The sequence below is a fragment of the Lutjanus erythropterus genome, chromosome 6, assembly GCF_056507025.1.
Source record: "Lutjanus erythropterus isolate fLutEry1 chromosome 6, fLutEry1.hap2, whole genome shotgun sequence".
Classification (NCBI taxonomy): domain Eukaryota; kingdom Metazoa; phylum Chordata; class Actinopteri; order Lutjaniformes; family Lutjanidae; genus Lutjanus; species Lutjanus erythropterus.
Window position 1 is genome coordinate 17,234,433 of NC_139322.1, and position 26,021 is coordinate 17,260,453.

General features: G+C 37.6%; 1 protein-coding gene across 5 annotated transcripts; it reads right to left on the bottom strand.

The window, feature by feature from the left end:
* Window positions 1-367: 367 nt before the first annotated feature.
* Window positions 368-24,207, bottom strand: uckl1b (uridine-cytidine kinase 1-like 1b). 5 transcript variants are annotated; one of them, XM_084720920.1, is made up of 15 exons: window positions 24,086-24,207; window positions 16,413-16,612; window positions 15,565-15,671; window positions 12,921-13,091; window positions 12,477-12,548; window positions 10,753-10,942; window positions 10,477-10,538; window positions 6,380-6,399; window positions 5,109-5,207; window positions 4,881-4,974; window positions 4,323-4,385; window positions 4,051-4,173; window positions 2,928-3,035; window positions 2,126-2,282; window positions 368-1,969 (listed from the first exon to the last, which is right to left on the bottom strand). In XM_084720920.1, the coding sequence occupies exons 1-15, from the start codon at window positions 24,205-24,207 to the stop codon at window positions 1,890-1,892; spliced, it is 1,668 nt and encodes a 555-aa protein (XP_084577046.1). In that variant the 3' UTR covers window positions 368-1,889. The 5 variants fall into 5 exon arrangements, with proteins under 5 accessions (XP_084577046.1, XP_084577047.1, XP_084577050.1 ...); XM_084720921.1 differs by lacking the exon at window positions 6,380-6,399 and adding an exon at window positions 8,652-8,668; XM_084720924.1 differs by lacking the exons at window positions 6,380-6,399; window positions 24,086-24,207 and adding exons at window positions 8,652-8,668; window positions 20,297-20,726.
* Between the last annotated feature and the right edge of the window lie 1,814 nt (window positions 24,208-26,021).

Sequence of the window (26,021 nt, forward strand, 5' to 3'; positions counted from 1 at the left end):
AGAAAGATGCCTCTTGTGGGTCAATATCTGCCTAATAGGCTGCTGGTTCGTAATTGTCCATCAGCCTCATCAAATGAGTGTCAATCATGCTTTAGCGTGGCTGGCGTCTTGACAGCTGTCAGAGTGATAATTATGGAAAGTGATGGAAGATATCAAGGTTCCTTTCCATGAGAAGAGGACAACCACAATATCCTTCCTGTTCATGTTCAAAGTGCGCTGAACTAATGCCTTTGTTAAAAAAAATCTGCAGGTGATGAAAACACTGCGAGTTTACTTTGTGTTTTAATAACCCTGACTTAAGAATAGTGTCAGTTGAATGAGCTTTCTGAACACATTTGACGTGAATGAAATAATGCAAAGTAAGCAATTTAAAAGCTCTATTGCACTTTTATTAAATATATATAAAAAAAAAACATGCAGCAGAAGTGGTAAACACAAAACAGCACACAGTAGAACACTGAGGCTGTGCACACAATCGATGGATTTTCAGTACAGAATGACTCACTAACAGTTGTATTCAGCAGTAAGCACTTACTGTACAGCAGCAGGTGACTGAATGAGAGTAATGGTGAGCTAAAAGTAGTAACAGTACTCATACTACACATCTCATTTCATGTTTTTTCTCCCATAATGTTGTAGATGAAGTGAAAATGAATGTAGTTTCTGACAAATTATCCATCCATTAATATCTGAGAGTTAATTGTGAACTTGCAGAAGAAAACATCATATTAATCTCACTCAAGAGACAATGACTTCAAAATGAACTTTTTATGCAACATTCAATGCATCAATATGAATGAATTTTGTGGAGTGCGACCTCAAATCTGGCAAAATGTCAACGTGTTTCGACACAGAACAAGGCAATATTAAATAGGCACAGACTTCAACAGGCAGATTTCATTTCATTTCGATACCAAGTTAAAAGATCAGGCACTGACAGGACTTCGCATCCTCAACTCAACAGCCCTTTTTTTTAAAAACAAAACAAACAATCCTGTCTCCTGCATGAAAAACAGATGCATAAATCAGGGTGTGTGAGCCTGAAATAAACACTTAATCTGTGTGTGTTAAATGCAGATGACCCATTTTCATAGCAGCAAAAAGATGTACGACTTGCCTGCTGACTGGTCAGGTCTATCCATATCCAAATATGTAAATGAAGGACATGCTGCATAAATATACACCACAAGTGCATACTTTTAGCTGTATAATGAAAAATGGTTCTCAACACCCGTTTCAACTGGTTAGGTCAGCATCCACAGCGAAGGAAAAGGGTGAACCAGAGAGCTAAAAAAAAAAAAAGACATACACCTACACATTTTCCGATTGAATGGTCCTTCAGAAAGTGCTCGTGGCGATAGAAGTTGAGCAACACGAGTTCATGTTCTGATTTAACTTTTGTGAAAGTTGTGAGGAAGGTATGTGGCAGAAATAACTGGGTTTTTTTTTTCTTTTACGGCACATGCAAATCCACATTCAGTTGTGTCATCCACAGTTCACGGCTTAAGGCTAGATATATCTTCTCAAAACATGCCTGCAAATTTCAATAAAGAGATTGTCACAATTTAAACAAGAAAATAAAAACATTTGGACTTACAGTAATAATATACTATACATATAAAAATATTTCAGACTTTATAACACAACCTTCAACATTAACACAAGATAAAACAATATAAGTTAAAAAATTTCAACAAGGTGACAGTATATTAGCAATGTTTTGTCCTGATCTCAGTTTATTTTTCAGGACACATTATTTGTTTCTTGACATTACGGCCCAACAGAGGCAAAGAAAATGTCCTCACATCGTCCTCTGAGGGGCGCAGCCCTGAATCACCCACATGGTCAGTGCACTCCATTAAAAAAATAACTTTAAAACAATAATTTAATCAGTAACTGGGCTCGTCCATCTCTTCGTCGCTCCAGTCAGGGGGTGCGTCTGTTCCAAAATATCGATCTCCAAAGTTTCCTACAACAACAAAAAACATTTGGCAACATCAGTTAAAACTGAAAAGTCATAGTTGATGTCATGTATAGATTAAGCACATCATGTGGGAAAAAAATGTAAATTCAAATGTAAGTATAATTCAATATGATCAAATTTACTCTAATTTCCATGCCTCACCTATGCCAGGTATGATGTGGAAGAGATCGTTGACCTTCTTGTCGACGGCTGTGGTGATGATTTTGACCTGTGGGAATGCATAGGCCACTGAATGGACTCCCATTTCCGCCATTAGCAGAGACACCATCAGGATCTTGTCCTCCTGAACGTCATGGTCCTGAAAATGAAAACATGCTCATGAGTTAAACATCAAGTCAAAGTTTATCATAGCTCAACATTACAGATCCCGTCTCAAAGGGCTGTACATAAACAAAACAAGAAGGAAGATTAGCCAAATATAAAAACATGTACAACAGCAGGATAAACTTCATATAAAACACTCTAACATAAAATGTTAAATATTGTAACATGTAAACTACACAATATGTACATTAAAGTGTATATTTATACCTGAATGCAAATAAGAAAACGTATACAGTATACAAAAATATGTAACATGTAGTACATATACATAACCATGCAGACATACAAAACTGAATACTAGCTGGATAATCATAGTTTAGTATTTGGAGCAGACTAAATGAGGTTGAAGGCTGATGTGTACAGATGTTTTTGAGTTTATTTTTGAATGAGTCACCTGAGCTAGCCTCTCAAATCTGGATAGGAAGACGATTCAACAAAGAAAGTCCTGCCACCTAATGATGATTTATTTATTTTTGGAATAGTCGGGAGACTGTTCATTATTACTATTCACTATTCGGGAGACATTTTGTGATTGTAGAGCTCTAACAGAAAATAGGCTGCATGGCGAAAACAATTTATTGCAAACAAGGTTGACCTGTGAACCATCAAACACACCCACCAGTAAGACTCGAACAGCCATCATGGCAGCAGCTCCAGTAGACACAGTGCAGTCCATCAGAATCACATGATCTTCACTGATGTCTTTTGGTAAACGCAGGTAATGAAGCTGAAAATGTTCAGACGCACACAGGATGTGGGTTAACACCAATGCATAACAAACATGACCAGTACCATCCTGTAGCTAGATCATGGGCGGCATTATGCAGAAATACCCCCAACCCGAGAAATTTCTAGGAAGGACAAGTAAATGAGCAAAAATTATGATGAAGCAACAAGAACATTCAAAACTACAAGAAACTCATTGTTAGATTTCATTAAAGAATGTGTTAATATGTGAATAAGCACAGATTTGTTTGGAAGTTGCCACATTTAAGACATTAAAGGGATAGTTTGGATTTTTTGAAGTTGAGTTGTATTAAGTACTTATCCACAGTCAGTGTATTACCTACAGTAGATGGTCAAGTAATCAATCACTTTTAGTGTACACTATACTTTGATATTTACTACTTTACTTTGGCACCGTTATCTAAACCAAATACTGCACTCTCTCACTCAACCAGGCACCTTTGGAGAAATGAGTAAAAGACCTCACAGAGCTGCTCATCTATCACTGCCTTAATCTATTTGTTTGCTTGCATTATTGTGACTTAGGTGCTTTAGAGGGTTATTTCTCATTCATTGAAATCACACAATAACACAAAAAAACTAGCAGATTGAAGCAGCAGTATACCAGCAGCTCCTGTGTTCTGCAAGGTTAAAATGACTGTTTTTGCTAAAAGAGTCTGGTTGCTTTTGAGACAATATATGGTGTACACAACACCGGTTTCCTGCTGGAAAGGGCAGTCTGACAGCAAGGTAAAGAAGTGACAAAATTCTAAATATAGTCGACACCTAAAATGTTTTTTTCAATGGGGCTTTTTTTGCTGCACACAGCAGTACATTGCATAGCTTCTGAGCTAGTACTGCTGCTGCTTCTCCAACGTGGGGGCTGTCCTGACTGTCAACTACCGTAGGTAATACACTGACTATAAATAAGTATCTTGTGAAAATATGCAAACAATCAGTTTGCCAGACAATTAAGATAAAAGGTTTTTAACAAATTTAACAACTCAATATTGTACCTCTGGTTCTCCTGTGTCCTGGTTGGTCTGGATGAGGATCTTGCCGATGCGGACGTCTTTGCAGACGGCCCTCAGAGCTGGCTCCATGGTCTCCCCGGCTCGCAGGATGGACACGCCTGTGATCTGAAGAAAAACAAAAAGCAGACGAAGAAAAAAAATGAAACAGGGGTTAATTGCATCAGTTTAGGTAGAGTCAAAACTCTTCTGAATGGTCTTTAAAATAAAAAAAATAGAAGAGAGAAGATGGCAGGATGTAAATGGAGTTCACTCACCCTCTTCCCGTGGAAAGTCCTGCCTTCATAATCCTCTCCCTGGGGGGTCTGGACTATGTGGACCTGAGATTAATATTAAAAATCATAACAATGTTAGAGCAATGCAGATTACTATAGAAGTCAGGAAAATAGTTTGTGACCAGCAGCTGCAGTGAATTTCAAACTTAAGTTTGTTTGTGTAATGCTAACCTGTGTCTTATGGTTAAGGTATGGAAACTTTCCACTGTGGTGACTTGATAAGTTTCCATGTGTACGTCTGTATGACCTCTTTTTAGCAAATAAAAGCACTTAGTGTTTTTTCCATTAATCTTCATCTTTTATTACTATTTCCACATTTCAAGGTCATATGATTTAATGTCTCTCACTCTGTGGTTGTGCCTTATCGACTTCTGTCTATCAGCTGGTTTTTTCAAGTTTTTTTTGTCTCCTACACGTCTCCATCTACTGTATCTACGGATATCGAATGGTTCAGATTCAATGTCCTACTTAATACAAAGGATTACAGAACCTCCATGCAGTACTATAAATTAATTAACAGTGTACACCGGTGTTTGGCACCTGTGAGGGGAGGAAGGAGAGAGCTCGCTCGATCAACAGACGCATCAGCCTCTTGGAGTAGAAGATGAACTCATCGCGGCTGGTTTCCTTGTTTCTAAAGATGGTGATTAAGAAAAAAATGACAAAAGGTTTATGAAGGTGTTGGCTGCTGTTTTTTTTTTTTTTTTTTTTTTCTTTATGGAAACAGTTCTTTAACAACTGTAACAAATCAGATGTCACAGCTCTTACCTGATGATAGTGTGCATGCCCCTGACCTGGGGTGTGCTCTCCAGAACACTAAGGGTCTGGGGGAGGGGCTGGGCCTGATGTGCAGAGGCCAGGGCTGCCCTGTAACCACGGCAACAAATAATAAAGCGGGGGTGGTGCAGGGTGAAAGGAGCGGGAAGAGGGAAGATGGACAGACACATGAATAGAAACACACGTAAATGTACAGGTAAAGTGCAGCTGACACGCATGTGTACAGTATAAGCAATGTGAGCACATTAGGAATGAAACAATATATCGGACATTCCAATAAAAAAATTCTCAACGGCAAGTGGGTCAGGAATCTTTTGCCCAAACCACACTGTTTTATTTATTTATGGTTATCAGATACCGATAAAGGCTTAAGTTAATTGCCATGTTTAACTTAGGGCTGCAACATCTATGAAATGTCAGAAAATATGAAAAAATGTCCATCCCACTTTGTCAAAGTCCAAAGTCTAGTCTGTAAATGTCAATTCAGAATATTCAGTTTAATATGATAAGCAAGAAGTCTCCATATTCAAAAGGGCTGAAAACAGTATTTTCTGCCATTTTTAGTTGAAAAAATTACTTAGCTTTTTTTTATTATTAGGACATTTTTTCAAGATGACTTTTTTCTGGTTTTAATATCATTACAAATATATCTTTCATTGTGGCATTATCGTTCTGTGAGTTTTTGGTATTGTTACATCCCTAGTGCACATTCAGAAAACAAACACACACACATGGACTGAGTGAGTACATGCACAAAACAAAACCACCACAAATAATTTTTCACTAGTATTTAGAGCAAAGTTGATAATGATCGTGTGTAACAACTGTAATAGGATTATTTGGGAAAAGAACAAAACTGCAAAGCACACAGTGCCAGTGTCGAATGTTTCAGTGGAAAATTACAACAGCAAAGAGACCGTAATGATGGAAAAGAAGTCAGACAGTTTGTTGGAAAGGTTAAGAATTAAAATGTTAAAAATTAACAGAAGAAAATGTTCCTGTATTATACAAAATAAATGCACGATGGCTATTTTCCATAATAGGTCTCTACTACTTGTAATAATTCCCTAAAACTCCACACATAAACCTTAGGTCTGAATATCTAGTTGGCCGAGGTCTACCCTGGGCTCTATAGAGGAACAGACACACTGTTGCAAACTCTAAGTGATGCAGTCATGTTGACACTACAGTATCCACCATGTCACTGAGATACACACTAGCCAAATGCAAAGAAAAAGAGAAATCATAGCAAATCTGCTCACATATCCCAGCGAAGTTTCCTCTATGGGGAGAGTTTTTTTCACGAGACAACAACACACACAACAGAGGGAGACACAGAAAGACGAAAAACAACAAATAAGAGGAGGAAAAAATGAGAAGATACACAACATCAGGTGGATGAAGGGATGATGAGGAGGTTATCATGCACAGTGAAAAGTGTGACAGCACAGTCTTGAAAATGTCAAATGTCTGGGAAATTCGGTAACCACCGAGGCTAAGAGCCATTGCATGTAAAATAACATTTCATGTGTTATTAATGAGTGTATGTATCATGATTCAGAGAAAAAATGAAGTGACTGGTCATGCTTTAAAAGATCTTTTAGAGATTGTTGAGTAAAGGAGAGAACAATTGTGAACAGATTTTGACATCTATACGTGTGCATCCACTGCGTGTTCGCGTGGGAGGTGCACAAGCTATCGTGCGGCTGTCACTCTTTCACCATGTCGAACAGTAAAGGTTGGTATTTCAGCTCACAGGCCCCAGCACATCCTGTGTCTAAAGACAGACACCAAGCTCACTTCCTCTCACTCTCTGTCTCAGATACTGTGGCCGACATTCAATGGAAAAACTCAGCGCTTTGTAGTAGGGTATTGGAAACTTTCTCTGTGGCTGAGGTAGATGATAGTCAACAATAGCTGTAGCAAGAGCTTCCTCTCTCGTGCTTTCTGTTATATTCACTCTCTTATTCTTGTTGCTGCTGAAAGGAGGGGTCAGTGACTTGACTCATTGCTGTATTTTTAGACACAGAAGGCAGGAAGAGTGTGAGTTGTCATTTCTCTAGAATATAGAGAGTAGGAGAACCAACATCTTTGCGTAAATGCTGGCTGCACCACACCAAATCCAAACTTTTGATCTTAGTCATCCAAATGTTGAAAGAAGCTTTCTTGTACAGGCATTATATGACAAACAAAGTGCAACAGAAACTCTCTTAGCCATTCTAGTTACATACATGTTTATAAATTTAAAAATTTAATTGTGGGAAAGTATTGAAAAATACTGAAATTGGCGATGCCACTATTTCCCATTGCAGCCCATGTTAAAAATTTGATTTATGTTTCTCTGATATAGGGTTCAGTGCTGTCCACAATCAATTAGAAATTGTGTTTTACATGACATGGAGTTTGGTGCAGAAGAGTGCATGTACAACAGGAAACTCTTAACCCTCAGATATATAAGTGGGTCAAAATGACCTGGTGGGTTTGTTTTCTTGAAATATCTTTGTAATTAAAAGTTTTACTTTAAAAGCTAACGTTTATGTTAATTTTTGCCAACATTTATGTTGATTAGTAAAAGTAGTTTTAAGCTTCAAAGTAAAGACGGCCAGGTCGTTGCTGTTCAGGTCTCTCAGTTGTGGTGGAGGAGGAGGAAAGACACTTTATCTTCATTCAAGTCACTTTGAAAAATTCGACATTTTAGACTTAATTTTTATTAATTTTAAGGTTGTTTTACTGATTTAACTGAGTTTTATTATCTTTCATTATATCTTATTAACTGCAACTATTTCCCTTTTTATACATATGAATGTAAAGCACTATAGGAATAAAGCTGTTATAATTAATTTGGTAGTCACAAATATTTTGAAAGTAATATAAAAGTGCTGTACTGCCAATTTATGTTAGCATACAAGTGCAGTAATATGGTGATGTTAATTATTTTTGGAAACAAAAGTAGTAATAGTGCATAGTTAAGAAACACCTTTGAACCACCACTTTGAGCTCACAGAACTTTTTATATGTTATTGAGAAACCTTTTATGGATAATAAACATTTGTGAGATTTTCTGTTGTCATTCGTGTGAGATTTACAGGGTTTTTTTTCCTGCACAAAATGCCTAACACATTTAGTTGGATCATATTTAGGTTATTTTCAATACTTTCCCTTCGTAAATTAATGACACAAAATTCAGTGAGTTTGTTTATGTTGCAATTTGTGTGAGGGTGACCCACACCTTTGGGTAAAATGCCTAGACTATTAATGATTTTCTATGCATTCTATAGTGGTGTGGAGTAAGTCTTTACAATATTTTGGCACAGTCTCTCACTCTTATTTCTGATCAGTAATTAGGTATTTTTGATCTACAGGTGCAACAGTGCCGCCTGGTGATGTGCCACGGCAGCCAGCAGATCAGTGAAGATAGAGGTTGGTTTTGTTGGCCTCTTTTCCTCTCTCTCTCTCCCAGTAAGAAGCTGGAGCAGTTGGGGAACTGGACAGATGGTGAGGAGAGAACGATAGACAGGATAAAGGCCACTCTACCTGACGCTGAGCTCGCGCTGTGAGCCATGGAGGGATTTGGGGAGGAGAGGAAGTTGGGTGGGGGAGAGAGAGTGAGAGAGCAATCCATCAGCAGCATGTGTGTTAATGATGTGTGTATAGTGGGGAGGGCACACAGCAAACTGCAATTGTGGCACAAAGTGCTCCCCACAACCGAAATGTGCCTTTAGTGACATTTAGTGCATGTTGCACAACAAAACCAAAAGTCAAAACAGCACACTCTGGTTCAGTATTGAAGGGATTATGCTGAGGAGGAAGTAGAATGAACTGTGAGGATAGGATTTCTGTTATGGCTGTGCAATTAATGGCACATAAATAGGTATAAGGATTTAACTGTTCCCCAATAATAAATTTTGTCTGCTCAGTTCCCTTCAAAAGTTTGCTATGGATACATATAAACCAGGAGATAATATTGCTTTTTAAAAAAAAAATAAATGGTCAAATTGGAGCTGCAAACGTCTGGAGACTCTTAATTAGAGCGGCTACAAGGAACTTTCATATTGGGTTGATTTTAGAGGCCCCTGTGGACAAAAGCATTAGTGTTTCCACTGCCATAGCCATAAAATATAATGTCCAAAATAAAATTATCTAAAGAAAATCTTCTCCAGCTTCTTTTTAACTAACATATTACCCACTGTAGTGAATTGCCTGGGGAAATTTAAACATAAGCTCTTCGGGTCTGCGTAAATAACTACATAGCCAATCTTCTTGCCTGATGGTCTTGTTTGCTTATGTAGGTCATATAGTGGCATCAGTTTTAAATTGAGAGTCTTTCATAACCAGGCAAATCTCCTCTCTTTAATCTTAGTAAGTTTTTCCGTTGATATTTTTCCACCAGTTGTCACAGTAGGTATAATACTATTCACCTAACTCTGATCTGAATGCATATTTAATGGGCTATATTCACATTCATACCAGCTGGACATGGGGGACATCTTAACAACAAACATATTTTATTGTCCTGGGAGTGAAAATTCAATGCTTTGGATTTAGACTCTTATCTGATGGCAACTATCGAGTATTTATTCTGTGTCTAATTACCCTAAGGGCTATAGCCATGCTCAGCGGTATTAAAGTAATAATTTGCATATGCTAGACCTCAATAAGACACAAAGAGCAAGAGTGACAACCTAATAGTTGTTGTTACTATGTACCAAATAAGTAAAAAAAACAACAACATTATTTTATGTTATCATTACTATTATTGTTGTGGCCTTAACTGCACTATTTCTTCCTGAAACAAACAAAATTACAATTAGGGCTGCATGATCAGGTAAAAAAGTCATATTGCAATTACTTTTTAATTTTTCAAAAAAATTGCCATTTTGTTCTGGTTCTACCATTCGAACACCGTAAATGGCAATATTATGATTTTGATAACATTGATATTGTGCAGCCCTAATTACAATTGAATATTATTTAATAAGTGTTATCACAATACTTACCAAGCAAATTAATCTGTTTCTATCTCTTTATTTTTGTTCTACCTTCCTGAACAAGCATGGAGTAATCATGCACATTCACCCTCTATTAAAATACATGCAGTACATTTTCTATCCACTAGAGGGAGTGATGGAGCTTGTTAGGGCTGGTTGCTACTACACACTGCAAATCATCCCTACCGTACACTAAATATCCTCTCAGCTCTGACAGATGCACTTAGTCAGAAACCAAACAAAATAAAAAACACCAGGCAGGATGAATGAATTCCCTTATGAGCATTAACATGTACTTGTTATATGAAATGGCATGGCACATTCTCTGTGTGTGAGCGTGTATGTAAATGTAGGTCTGTGACCCCTCTTACCTCCTCCAGTTGACTGTGGACATGCTGCACGATCAGATCAATGGCCACCATGTTGCCACCACCTGACAGGACGACAAAGTGGCACGAAGTTAATTTGGGCTCATGTGCATTTGAAAACATACAGGACTTGTTTAGCAGTAAAATGCAAGATAATCAGTTATTGTACTGTTGTAATGTTCACTGAGTTAATCCCTTTTTTTATTACTAGTATAGAAGCTGTTATGTAATACTGAAACTGTATATATGTAAATATGGGTGTATGGTATATGCACGCACCACGTGGCACCACAATATCTGCCAGACGCATGGTGGGTTCAATGTACTGCTCAAACGCTGGCTTGACAAACTTGTTGTACTGCTTGATGACACCTTCAATGTCTCTCCCCCTCTCTGTAATATCCCTCCTAAGCCGACGCACCAGCCGGATGTCAGAGTCCGTGTCCACAAAAATCTTCATGTCCAACAACTGACAGGAGAATAGGAAACAGAGAGACAATGTTAGGCTGAACATGAGGTTTTATGACACACATTCACACATAGGTGAAAGCTCAAAGTTGTGTCATGATACATAAAGTATGTCAAGACATTTCTTTTAAAGATTAGGTTTACTGTGCTTGAAACTGATAATTATTTTTCTTGACAACCAGTGTGAAATAAAAATAAAATGTGTTTTGAAATGAGTTTGATATGAATGAATGCAGAAATCAACCACAATAAGGACAATTTAGCTGGTGAAACACTGTTTTCTTGTAAAATAAATTATCACATTGGAGCTGCAACTGTGTGGTGACACTGCCAAGCACCTGCCTATACAGGTTCCATCTTGTCTGTGCATTTTAAAGCATCAGCAGCAAATTAACTTTCTGTGTAGTGTGCAGTTATCCTTGGATATATATGTGTATACTCCAGATTTATCTTTCCATCAACACAACGTATATGATTGTGACATAAGCACAGCAGTGTGTCTGTGTGCATCATCAAAACAGACAGAGTGTCGCTGGCTGTACTCAGAGCAGACAGACAGGTGTTGGTGATCAAAGCAGTTGTCTACTAGCAGTAAATGTACAGTGAAGGTTACAGTTCATCCATGAACACTGCAGTAGCAGTTCAACAAGTTTCTGTGTCGTGTGTGCTGCCAGGTAATGTGAAGAGAGAGTTTGTGCTTTAGCAGTCCAGCAAACAGTGGCTTTGGAGCACATTCTGCTCTGCCTATATTGCAAAATGTAGCTAAATACATATAATCGGTCCCTTTTTGGTGGGCATCAACTTTGTGTTCATGTGCATTTTGTCGAAAAAATAGACTTGAAGCATAAATAAAAGCTTTGTTTTGTGTTTATGTCAGTGAGATGCAGCTGAGATGCAAGCATGCATGAAACTGGTGCACACAGCACAGATCAAAATGACAGTATTTTCTGCTGTGTGAGACATACAAGTTAAAAACGTATCTGACTGACTTGCAGTCAAGACGGGGTTAATTACAACTTTATAATTTATTCTGTTAATTTTTGTCACCTAGCACCTCATTACATCAGGTATATGTCTAACCGATGCCTGTTGTGAAAGCAAGATTAAAAGGTGATTTTAAGCATATAAATTGCAGCTTCATTCACATTCATTCAAGTACAATATGTCATTGAATAACTGGACTGGATATGAATTTTGTGTTTTTCTATTCATAATTATTGAAAACATTTCTTTTCAATATTTAAGTAAATACCGCTAATATCAATATTTCTGAAAACAATAACTTTGTTGTATGATTCTGTGTATCAATACCAATACCTGTCAATCAATCAACATGTCAATGAAAGTACAGTAAGGATAAGTGTAAATGATAAACGACAAATCTATTAAATAAGTCACATTTCAACAAAACAAAACTCACATGTGCACATATACAAAGAAAAACTTGTTCGACCACATGCACAGATAAAAATAATCCTGGCACTGGCACCTTCTGCTCACCATTAACATGTTGAAGGACAATAACCTCGCCCTACCTGCAAGAGCTTTTTATCTGCGAAGGCCATGATCCCCTCAAAGATGATAACACTGGCTCCATATACGGTTTTCTGTGGTGGACACACATGCATGTAGTGTTACAGTACAATGTAGATACATAGCAGATATACATACAGACAGCACACACCTAAGTTATTGGAACAATCATCATGATCAATCAGAGTTTGCCCACTAATGTGAGAAATTAACTGTAGCTAATGGAGATTGAAGTATAAAAACAAGTGGGCAGAAATCACAATAATGGTTTGTCAGTGACCATCTGGTGTAGCAGATTTGCAATGTGAGTCTGAACCTCCAGCGAGGCAGATTAAAGCCCTCTTAGGTAATCGAGAAACTGAGATTATATTCAGTAACTCTGACATGCTACTCATTAACTTACAGAGTACACTGACATGTGTTTGGCTGAGTGCGTTCATCCTTACCCACTCCTTCTGTCTCCCATGAGTAGTAAAGTCATACACTGGGATTTTCACGCTCTTGCCCTGTTTGAGCTTGTGCAGAGTGTGTGTCAGCAAATCAAAGTCAAAGGCATCAGGGTGGTCAAAGTTATAGTCGTTACTGGCAGCCAGAGTCTGCTCTTCTGAGGACAGGACCTGAGAATTGCAACAATGTGGGAGTTACTTAACAAGCAAACTTGCCGCAATAATGATGTTTCCCAAGCACAATGAAAAATGATTTCCTGAGAAAAATACCTTCTCTGCCTCTCATTTCTGTTTTTTACTCAGACACACACATTAACATTTGCATATTGACAATAAAAAAGTCTAATAAAACAATTTTACATCAAGGCATTCAAATAGAACAAGCACACATGCTTAAATATTTGGTTTGGCACATGATTTACATACGCTTGTGCTAAAACACTTGGACACAGATCCGTGTTCAAGAGCTGTTGAAGTTGGGGAGCCTAAATTTAGGAGAACATCATGCGCCACTGTGACGTGTGTACCAGGTGGTGTGTGTGTGTCTGTGTGTGTGCCCTTAGGGTGGTTGAGCATTAAAACCCCAGATCTGGTATTTGGCAGTTTCAGAACAGCGACACCCCCTTCTCAAGTGAACTGATTACACACTTAATATGATAAACCGGAGCTAAAGACTCTCTGGAGACTGGAGGCAAACATGAGCAAACTCCAATAGAAGAACGGGAGATATGAATTTAAAAAAAGACACAAATACAAGATGAAATGTTTTGGATGCCGACCTCTGGTACTGCAGCATGGTGCGGGCGACAGTCCCACTGGCCAGTGGTAAATCCCTCCTACTCTGCACAGTCTGAACCGCTGCTGTCAGATTGTGATGGGATTACATAACCAGAGAGTGGGTGGAGGTATAGGGGGGCAAGAATGATGGCTCTTGCTTGATTGCTCTCCACCACTCTTTTTCTCTCCCCAATTCGCTCACCGCTGTGCTTCTTTTTTTGACTCATCCGCCTTCTAATATTTTATCCTTTCCGTCTCCTTTCTCTCCAGTCACTACTCTTATCCTCATTTCCCCCTTGGGATCCAAAAGACAATCCTATTTTCTCTCTTTCACTCTGTCTGCTGCACTCAGTTTCACTCTTTCCGACATTTCCTTCAGGCCACCAAGGGCTTAGCAACCATACAAGACAGAGATGAAGTAATAATAAAAAGACAAAGTGCATTGTTGGACTCATCTGATGTCAAGATTTGTATTTGTAAAAGTATATGAGAAATATTTTAGAATAACCATTATTCATAAATGATAAGATGATAGATAATCAAGCTTTAGTTAATAATTATTTCACTGTTAACAATGTTTAAACTACTACAAGGAATTTTTAATTCTCTATTTATTATTGATGTCTCTCTATGACCTACACAAGTTCACAAGATCATCCACAAGAAGACTGGAGACCTGTATAGAGTTATTCTTAATGATGCCACCAAGTCAGAATCTTCTTGAAATCAGATGAAACAAGCCTGTGTTTAAATTTTTTCAAGGAAAAGTTAAAGTGGGTTGGATGTTAGCCCGTTAAAAATAAGCAGGGGGAGATATTTATTTAGATAATTGTATTTTTGAAGTTATATTTTGGGGGAAATCATTACCACCTTTCTCCACAAGGGCCTCCAAAGTCAACAACTGTGAAAGCTTTAAATATTTTTAGCAACTACTAAATTATTTGAAAACCTTTAATGAACCGATATACAGAGATGTGGATCTAATTTGGATGGGTATTACAAAGTTGTAAATTATTATTTACATTAGCGTATGTACTTAGGTATGTCACTTACATAGATTATCACTGAGCCCTCTACCATCATAACATGTCTCCTCGGGGTTGCCATAGAGTTATAAATTAAGTTCTGTTTTGACATGTGGGAAAGAAATAAAAAGAAGATGTTGCTGCTGTTCACTGCACTGTGTCTCTACGTCATGCTTATTATTTTCTTTTTAAAGTTACTGACATGATAAGATGAGGACCATTTTAGACCCAGCAGTAATATCATCGTTCACCACAATGTTTCTCAGCTGACATCATTACATGCCATTTGGTTGACACTGCCCAACCCTAATGAGTAACATTCTTAACTCAAATCATAATCTTTTCCTAAACCTACCCAAATAGTTTTCTAGCCTAAATCTAGCCAACTAGTTTTTGTGCCTTTACTTGGAAAGTCGCAAAGTTGACATCACATACTCATTATTGCTAACGCAGACCCCTGCATGTGCAAAACTGATGATACAGGAGTATCTACAGCGTAATAGTTTGAAGCATAGGGCCACAGACCAAGCTGCTGTATTTGATGAGTCGGGAGTGAGAATGTGTTATTATTTGGATGGGTATAATAAAGTTGCAACTGATTATAATAAAACTTTAAAACTGCTTTAAAATGGTTTACAAAGCATATCTAAACATTATATGAATGTTCGTTAACATTAAAATAACTATAAACTAATGTTCAATTAACACATCAATTTCCCATTTATTAATGATAATTATTATAAAGTTGGATAATTTTAAATGTCAATATTTATAAACAGGTGCATGGCTGCATGCACATAGACGCCCTCAATACATAACACACACTGTTCACACATGCTCACCTTGTAAAAAGAGTCCATTGAGAGTAGAACAACCCATGGAACATCTAGTGCTTCAATTATCTTCCGGGCCACGGTTGTCTTTCCTGAAGCACTCCCGCCACACAGACCTGTGATAGAATATTGACATGAAAACATTATGTAACATTTGCATACATGTTCCAATGCGCACATGTAATTATCAATACCTTGGTGGGAATGTATAGTGCTGGCCTGACACAACCACCTGCATGCCAAGTTTGCTTTAGGCTATCATTTCCATTTCAGAGAGACAGGCAGAAACAGACACCAGGGCTTTCTTAAACGTAAACATCCCCATTAACAGATGAAGGCATGTTCAGAAATTCCTATCCCATTGCACGCAAAACACACACGAAAGCTACAATATTTCTCTGTGGCAGAGCAGAGCCACCTCTAGGTCTGTTAAAATGTCAATAATGACGCTGAATGAGCTTGTCAATACCCATTAGCAGCAAATACGGTGATTGCTTATTTCTGCAAAAGACACTCCTTATCTGCTTAAGTACAGAGTATCAGCTAACTCTGTTTCCAACACATATATACATAAATACTGTGTCTAACACACCTACAAATTCAAAAGTGCAATAGTAAGGTACCCAGTTCTTTAGATTTAGATTTCATTCTCAGTTTTTTATCTAGCTGAGGGCTGCTTTTTCTTCAGTCTTGAGTGTGTAATCATCTTAAAAAGAGTACTGAGTTTTTGTGTATTCTGAATCATGACACTGCAAATTTATGGGAGAATGAACTCCAAATTAAACAAAGATATACAGAAGAAGGAAAGAACACATCCTTGCTGTTAAATGAGGCATGCATCGGAGTAAATGTCCTACCAATGACGAAGGCGTCTTTGGACTGTGTTCCATGTTCGTTGTACCAGGGTGGGCGGCCAGCGGTGTAGATGGTTCGTTTAGAGGTGCGTAGGAGGGGAGGCTCAGACTTGCACTGGCTGGTGGTCCTGGTCCTTTTCCTGGGTGAGAGGCCTGTGCTTACTGAGGGGAGGAGTCTGTCCAGTGATTCCTCACCACCTCCACTGCAAAGCAACAAACGCACAACAGAGTACGCCATCACTGTTTGCGGTGCCTCTTGTTGGTGTATATTTATAGAACTGGACAAATTACTTGTCTTACATACAACTCTGTACACCTTAAAAGGAGCAATTTCTTGTTTTTACTTGAATACATAATTAAATGGCTTTTGATCACTGCACGACAGGGTTTTTCATTCAAATTAATGAACTACTATTTCTGTTACCTATAACTACTATTAGTAGTTCTCTAAATTTTTCTGGGTCACACCCCACAATGTTGTAATCAATCATTAACAAGGATAGGGGAAGCGAGAAATAATAAAGGATCCAAGCTGAATTTTCGTAAAGTTAAGATCAGCACGATAGCATCAGCAAACTCATTAATAAACTCATTCAACTTAGTTTCACTTCACATTTTTCTGTGTTTGCAGTGGCTCTAGGCTGCACCAGTGCGGCCCATGTGACAAAGATTTTTCACCATTTTCTGACATTATATCAAACAATTAATCAATTAGCTGAGAAAACGATCAACAGATTAATCAGTATTGAAAATAATCATTAGCTACAGTCCTAACCATCTTAAACTGAAAAAAAAAACTCCTTCATTGTCTCCCCAGCGTGGGACGATGAGTTCTTAACAGACACACACAGACAGACGTTTGTGGGTGTGTAACTGTGGGATGGACCTAAAAGAACAGTGGCCCAGTTATCTGACAGTAAACAAGGCTGAGCTAGTGTTGTGTTACCTCCTGTCATGAGTTAACGTTTAGTTTTTACTTCTTCAACAGGTGAGCTTTGTCCATCTACAGTATAACTGCTGCAGGTACCAAAGTTCAACATACAGTACAGCAATACTGTACAGTACGTGTTAATTAGGTCAAAAAATGTTGACTCTAATACATGATAGGGCTGAATGAAGTATTTTATTGCCATTATTTTGACTGATATTGCAATTGCAACATTAGAGGGAACGATTATTTTTATATAATTACCTTAATTTCCACTGAAGAACATGTTAAAAAGACTGTAGTGTGATGCAGACAGGGATCTATACCAAACAAAGATGTTTTCTCATGTCTGCAAGATATGATGTGTAGGCCAGGATGTCTCTGTATCATGGCAGGATTTAAGTAAGTATGGTACAAAAAAAAAAAAGGGTCCTCACAAACAAATGGAAATGCCATTCAAAACAGGCATGAGACTCCTGTGGGAACCAGGTACAGAGTGAATTTGCATAGACTAGTCAAACTAACTAAACCTGTTGTTATTGCACAACACAATTACAATACTGATGACTAAAGTTCCAGTAAGAGAAATTTATGTAACACCTGGTGCAAGTATCTTGTATCACAAAACCAAGCAATTGCAACTAATTTCCGGCACGGCATCTGGCGATATACTTTTGTTACTAATTGCTCCACCTAAAGAAAAATATGTTTACAAGGGTCACAATACAAGAAGAAAGTGAGGAAGAATGAGCATTACCATTCAGTTAGTGGTAGCCTCTAATTAAGATTCAAAGCAGAGAACAACAGTACAAAGAACTGGTCTAACCCATTGCTGAGCAACACTGGCTTTGCTTCTCTTACAAAAGTTTTGTCAGGCAAAGTCTGAAGCATCTGTGCTACATTTTCTAGTCTACACACAATGTTGTAGTCTGAAGAAGAAAATTACTTTGGCATCATTAGTGAAGCAATAACTTTTAAGTCACTGATGTCATATATAATAAATATCACATGAAACATCACCAAGAAGCATAACCAAAACAAATGCAACCTTAGTTACACATTTTTCTTTTGTGTCTGACGAGTCTAACCAGGTAACAGTTGCTAGCACCACTTACTGTAGTATTCGAGCCATCCACACCTCACCCAGGGTGGACTGTAAAAATCCAGATGCCATAATTATAGTAGGCTGCATGAGATAACCATCCTAGATCTTCCTCTGTCTATTTCTCTGTTTTACAGTCAGCTCTTGACTTCCGCATCTTTATATAGGCCAACCACCTCCCCAGGTGGAGTGTCAAAAGTCAGAGGTGAAGCAAACAACAGAGAGTAAAGATTTATCTTATCGCAGCAGGGTCACCTGAGCCTGGATGGAGCCAGGGAGTGGGTTAAGACTGCGAGAACACTGCATGGGGCAATGCACACTCCAGCTGGGTTATCAGTTAAAACCAAACCAGGGTGCCATAAAAGATTAGCCTAGCTGACTTTGCTGAATCATACCCTTGTTCGGTGGTAACAGTCACAGTAATTAGTGCTGCTAAACATTACATAAGCTCAACTATGAATGCATCTTTGTAAAAAGAAAAGGTTGTCGAGAGATCACACTGCAGGGTACCTGAGAGAGGATTGTCTTAGCAGACATGGGAACCATCTGAACCCCTGCAAACTGCAGGAATCAGCGATAACAGTGGCAGTAAATAAGACAAAGGGTCACATTTTACAGTACATGTTGTTTCTTTCTGCCCTCCGCAGAAACCTCATGACTCTTGGCTTTGTGGAGAATCTTACAAACATAAAATTAAAGACAACACAAAAGCACAACGAAATTAATCAACAGAGCATGACTACAACTTTGCAGTTCAATTTGCATTAGGAGTGGAGTACACCATTGAAATCAATAAACATGTATTATTAAGAATATATTCCCATATCAAGCTGTACAGATTAGTCAATTAATCGCTTAGTCGATGAAAAGAAAATTAAAATTAAAATTATTCTTAACTTCTTAAATGTGATGATTTGGTGATTTTATTTGCCATTTCTGATAGTAAAGAAGAATCTTTTTAATTTTGACATTTTCTAGATGAACCTACTAACCAATTAATCTTTTATAAATCAATTATTCAATCAATCGCTAACTATCAGTCATTTTTTAAGAAAAAAGTTTCAATTCTTGGATTCCAGCTTCTTAAATGTGAATATTCTTTTCTTTCTGTACTTCTCTATGACATTAAACTGCATATCTTTGGGATGGGGACAAAACAAGACATTCAAGGATGTCATCTTGAGGTCTGGGAAACACTGGTCAATATTTTTCACCACTGTCTTACATAGTTATTATTCATATACATTATATATATTCATATTTATTTATAATCCGAACAAGTAATTGATTAGTCAAAAAATAACCGGCAGATTATCAATATTAAAAATAATTGCTAGTTGCGGCCCTAGATACAGTTGAAATCAATATAATACTTTCCAATATTGATACACATTTATGTGATAAATGCCATATTTCTGAATAAATAAATAAATAAATATCAAATACTTTAATTTTTCATCTAAATGAGTAGTATTGCTATTGCATTGAAAAAAAAAAAAAAACATCAGTCACCTTAAGCAACCAGTTCCAGTTCCAATGATATGTTCATATCACAATATTACACCGAAACTTGTGATATCAGTGCAAAAAAAGTCACTCACACCAAATTTATGCAACAAGTGACAAATGCAAACTTTCTTAAAGCATGACAACAAAAACCTAAAGGATGGGCTGCACTCCACAGATCTACACAGACTGACATCTAAAGGCTGGAGTGGTCTATCCTGTTTATCCACATTTGGAGGAGAATTTCATTCTTTCACAGGGTTTTTGAGCAAAAACCCTTGTTCAGCACAGCAAAAAGCAAACAATCAAACAAAAATAACTGAAGAATATAAATGAATATAATGCACTTACCTGCCATCAGATCTTAGAGTCCAACAGCCAGATATTCTAGCTCCTGAGTATGTCGGTAGAGAGCTCATAACTGGAGAAAAATATGATGTGTGTGTTCCACAAGTTCTGTTTAAAACCTATATTACTGCCAGCAGGGATACTCCTTTATATAACTATACACTCAAGCACAATAAAGCACTAAACAGCAGTGCTCTCTGGGACATCGAGAGAGATATAGAGGTTGGCCAGTATAGAGGGGTATCAGCTTAGATGAGAATCGAAACTTTAAACATCTGTTTAGGTTTCTGTTTCTTCCATTCAGTGGAGCTACAGAGGGAGAGAGAAGGCACTGCAGCTTGGTGTAGAGAGAACGCACTCAGTGTGGTGAAAACTACAGCACAGCTTTTCCCTCCTCTTTCACTTGCTCTCTACTCCTCCCCTCAGTCGTCCAGCCAACAAATGTAAGAGGATAACCTACCCTCCAGATTATGTTCATTAGGTGATATTAATAGCATCAGGTTAGAGCCAGACCTTCCCACTCCTGGCACACACACACACACACAAAACACACACACATGCCAAGCTTGGGGTCATCTGTCTTTGACAGTCAGTGTTGCAATATATGACTGGAGGTGAAAGAGGCACCAGAAGAGAGTGACAGAGAAACCAAGAAACAAAGTCTGGAGGAAAAAAAAAGTTTAAAAAAAGAGAAGACAAATAGCGAGCTATTATTCTCTGATGTTGACGCAGTTGACCGAATTTTTACAACAGAGACGCTTCAGGCTGTGTTGGGGAGGTGAAGAGAAGGAGAAACTGAGAGAAAACAACAGAGGGGAAGGGCAGAGAGGAGGCAATGTGCTTTTTCCCCTGCAGGGACCGGCCATGTCTCTATGTGCCTAACACCAGAGTCTGGAGACGTCAGCACGACAGCAAACACACAAACACGCACACACCCATGGCAATGTTCCCTCCCTAACTTCACTCACAGTGATGAGTGGGGAATAAACAGCATGATGAAACCCAACACTACCTCCACTGCTCTGTCAGCTGACAGTCTGAGGAACAGCCCTTAGTATTGAATGCACACAAACAACGCATACATAAACACACATGATGCACACACTGACACTCCTCCTCCCAGGCCACATCTTATACAGACAAACAAATCGTTATTCTCAGAGATCAGAGGAGACAGGCTAATTGTTTCCCAGCGCAACAAAAACAAACCCAATTTAACTGAGCAGGCCACAGCTTCACAACCACACTGCTTAGAGAAGCTACCAGATATGATTTAAACCAACATTTAAAGCATTTTCAAAATATTTGGAGTTTGGACTTGACAAGACTTCATTTCTGTTTACTTCCTTGTTAAAACCACAGGGGAGAGACGCGAGGGAGCTCAGTGTTTTTCTCTAATCTTCAGTGCAGTTTTGGGACTGTCGCTGTTGCTTTAAACTGCAGTCAGAAGACAGCTGCAAAGCAAGAAAGCCACATGGAAACAAGAAGCCTGAACTCGTTGCTATGCCAAACATTCAGCTAACATCTCTCTATGGCTACAGAGACGCACAGAAGAGTTACAAGCCTGAGCTGAAGCAAAACTTAGTAATATTGTAAGTACAGTGAGAGAAATGTTAGACTATTTATCAAACACAGTAGGCTATATAATGTGGAACAAATCAATTTGGATAAGACTTCATAATTGTAATAATAATAATAATAATCATCATTAATAAATGGTAAATTGATATTTATATTAAACTTAACAGTTAATTTTAACTTAATTTGACTTATAATTTCACTGAAGAGATAACATTAACTATTAATAATGCTATAACTGATTATTTTTTGTTATGTGTGCAACATCAAATTGTTAATTAATGTAATCAGAATGTAAAACATAAACATAACGTAATGTAAACATAATTTTGATAAAATAACATAGATGATAGCATTAGTAAACATTATTTTTATAATTTTATTGTTTAACAGTACAATAACAATTAACTAATTTTAATTAACTACCAATTTACCATTTTATTAATGATTATTATAAGGTTTATACTTTTGTCTCTTATGACTCTTTTAAACTTATTATTTGATCATTAAAGAAACTGAATGTCTTAAATGACCCAAATTCCAAGTGCTTATTCTCATCTATTTTAGAAACTAGGACAGAGCTAGTTATGTAAGTAGCTATATATACATAGGGTGGACAAATTAACTGAAACACTTGTTCAATAAATTGTAATTCATTTCAATAACTTACAGCTAAATAAAATCTTTTCAAATCTTATACTGTCTAATGTCTGTTCTGAGTCTGTCAGGAAGGTGTTCATATTGAAGCCATTGTTTGTGATACTTTTGTGTTGGTTAAGCCTTTATTATATTCACCTGTAAGTTGTGTTCACAAACAAAGTCCATTAATCTATTAGTTGATTGAAAGAAAGTCAAATGCCAACAATTTTGATTTAATCTTTCCATCATTTTTCAAGCAAAAATGTCAAAAAATTAGCTGGTTCCAGTTTATTAAATATAAGGATTTGCTGCTTTTCTTTGCCATTTATGATAGTAAGTGAAGAGTCTTTGGCTTTTAGACTGCTGGTTGGACAAATGACGCAATCTGAAGACATCACTTCTCTCAGAAACTGCGATGAGCATTTTAACTTTCCTTATTTTAATGTTTATTTTTTACATTTTATAAAAATGATATGTGCAAATAATCAGCAGATTAGTCAAACATCATTAGTTGCAGCCCTGGTGCACATCATCATGAAATACTTACACGCTTGTGCGTCACACCTCCTTAATAAATTATCTCTTTCCGGTGTTTATTTTGCATTACAATATTCTAATTTTCAAGTACCCAGCAAACATCCTGGTAAGAGACTTTCAAATATTTAATAAAACGTACCCATATTTTAAAAAAGCTCCATATCTTCCCCTACACACACAACAGAAAATGAAATGAGTTTTGCATATATTAACGTCAACAAAGTTTTGCCATGTTAAATGTTACTATGTGAGTATGACTTAAAAGCTTTTGATACAGGTTTAGTGAGTCCACTAAACATGAACACACCCTCAGTGCAGTTACACCCTCTTGTGGCTAAGGAGGGTACCAAGTTATGGACTGGTTTTACAGCAATGTGGGTGGTTACAGTGACCAGACTATCTGGGTCATAATGACAGTATGACATCTGTATGTATAATCAGTTACAGTATTAGTCACCTTAAGCAAATGTTTGACAAACAGTTTTCCCCTCAGACGAGGACATTTGTTTGTCAGAAATGAGCAGTTGGCTCATGTTGCAGTGCTAGCAGAAAAACGCCATGCCATGCTGCTCCAAAGCTGTCCCTTACTGCTGTACTCAGGCTATCAGTAACTCTCTAACTAGACCCGATACACGTTACGTTAGCTAGGTATTAAATATTGGCCCTTTATTTATACACTAATAGCTGTTATTGTGTTTTCCTGGTTTGAGAGGACAACAGTGAAGTTATGTTAGGAGGGCACCTCGTGTAAAATGACTACCACATGAACGACAAAACTGAAGTGGGTCAGGTTTGTATGACATCTTTAATAAACCTATGATTACACTGTAAATTAATGGCTGCCATTATAACGACATAATACTCTTACATGAGGTACAGTAACGATACAGTGACTGTACTCATTAAGGCACACTGTGTGACAGGTCGTGTTTCCGTAAAGATGCTAAGCCCGACTGCAAGAGAAAATGTTTAAAAAAAAGTCGCCCATGAAATACATTTGTGACTCCAACGGTTTCCGAAAAGCACCCCAAATGTTACCTGTTAGATACAGACGAAGTTTTCTCTTCGTTCTCCATCTTTTCGAGCCTTTCTTCTCTGCTAACGGCAGACATTACTATGTTGACAATCAGGTGTTGAGAGCACAGTTGGCGCTGAGGCATCATGGGGCTTGTAGGCGTATAGCACGTCACCGTACAAATGCTAAAAGCGGCGTCGGCTCCTAAATGAACGTCAAGCCCCAGAATACATCTGTTCCGTTCTTTCGATCTACAGCCCCAGCCAGCAGCATGGACAGTATCACAATCATACTGGGCCTTCCCCAAAGCTGGCAGTGGGCGAGGTTCAACAGGCCACCAGCCACGTGTGACATTTTTTACTTCAATTTATATAATTCTATCCAATTAGGCTACCCTTATAAATTATTTAGAAATTGTTTACAATTAGGTTATTTATCAGATTATCAGATCAAAACTTTATAATTCATTAAGAAGCTGTTACATATACATAGATTTAAAAAGCAGCCACACTGTTGCTTGCCAGATAGTGAGTCTATATTTGTACCATTAAGCCTCAGATCTCATTCTTGCTTTGTCTTCTCCATCAGCCAGCATCTACACCTGTCAGCTTCATCACATATGGCTAATAAGTTACTAGAATTTAATCACTATCAGTACATCTTAATAATAAAAAAAGTACCAAATGGTTGGTGTCTTCTTCAGGACCAAATTTCAGGTGTGACGCAGTTGATAATCTTCCCTTTCTTCTTGTACTGATCACCCAATCTTACTCATCAATAAATGTCTTCCCTTTTCCAATTATAACAGAGATGAACTAGTAGTAAGCAGTAACTGGATCTAGTCAAATGGTCAGCCAACACTGATGAATGAAAACTATGTGATAACTTGTTTATAATTGTTAATTAATGATTTATTACTTGTTTACAACCTAATTAATATCTCAATACACTAACGAAAATTCAGTTAGAGCTAAAGTAGGACATGTACAGACAGAATAACTTACTGCTGTTACAAATTGCATCTGCATGACTAAATGTGAATAAATCCTATGTTAGAATGATAAAAGCCAGCATGAAAATGTGAAATAGGCTACATCACACTCTCTTAACACTCAGAGAGAGACTTCTGAAGCCTGAAAGCCAAATTATTAATTTATATAATCACATTTTTAGAATTTTTCACATTTGAGATTTTGGCATGTCAGAGCAGGAAATTCACAGGCAGGTGTTATTTAATTAATGGTGGCTCCCTTCCATTTAGGTATGTGAGTATGCCAGCATGCACAAAACAGAATCCTTAAAGCTGGCACAAACAAGCACTGCCATTGTTAATCTTATTAGGTGCACCTGTGTTTGATGAGTCAAAATTTCCACTGAGAGAAAAAAAAATTCCAGCAATAACAACCATTGTAACCTATAGACCTTTCTCACAGCGGCCATTTTGACATGAATCAGTAAGATTAACACAGCTTTTACCAATGAGACTAAGGGTCCATTCCATTCAGGTGAAACAGAGCCAGGATGCTGTATTACTGGCTAACTGGACAGGCTCTATGACACTAAAGGGAACAGATCCTTGATTGGTGGGGGGGATCAGGGTATCTTGTCACGGGGGTAAGTCATCACACTGGTTATGTCTCCAACACCGGAGGGCGCTGTCTAAAAATGTAACAGCTGCACGTGCAACTCACGGTTCTTAAGTAAGTCTGCTCTTTACATGCAGTATATCACACTGTAATGTCAGGTGAGAACATTTCTATTACATTTCTTATTTTTCTATAAAAGTAAAAACAACTAAACTGCCCTATTTATGTAATCAAACTTTGATAAGTGAGTATGCTAATTAAACATTTTTTGCATAGAATAGCGGAAAGAAAAGTTGTATTTTAATATCAAAACCAAAGTTCTGTACTAGAGCTAGCTTGCGATAACAATAGCGCACATGTCACTATGGGACAA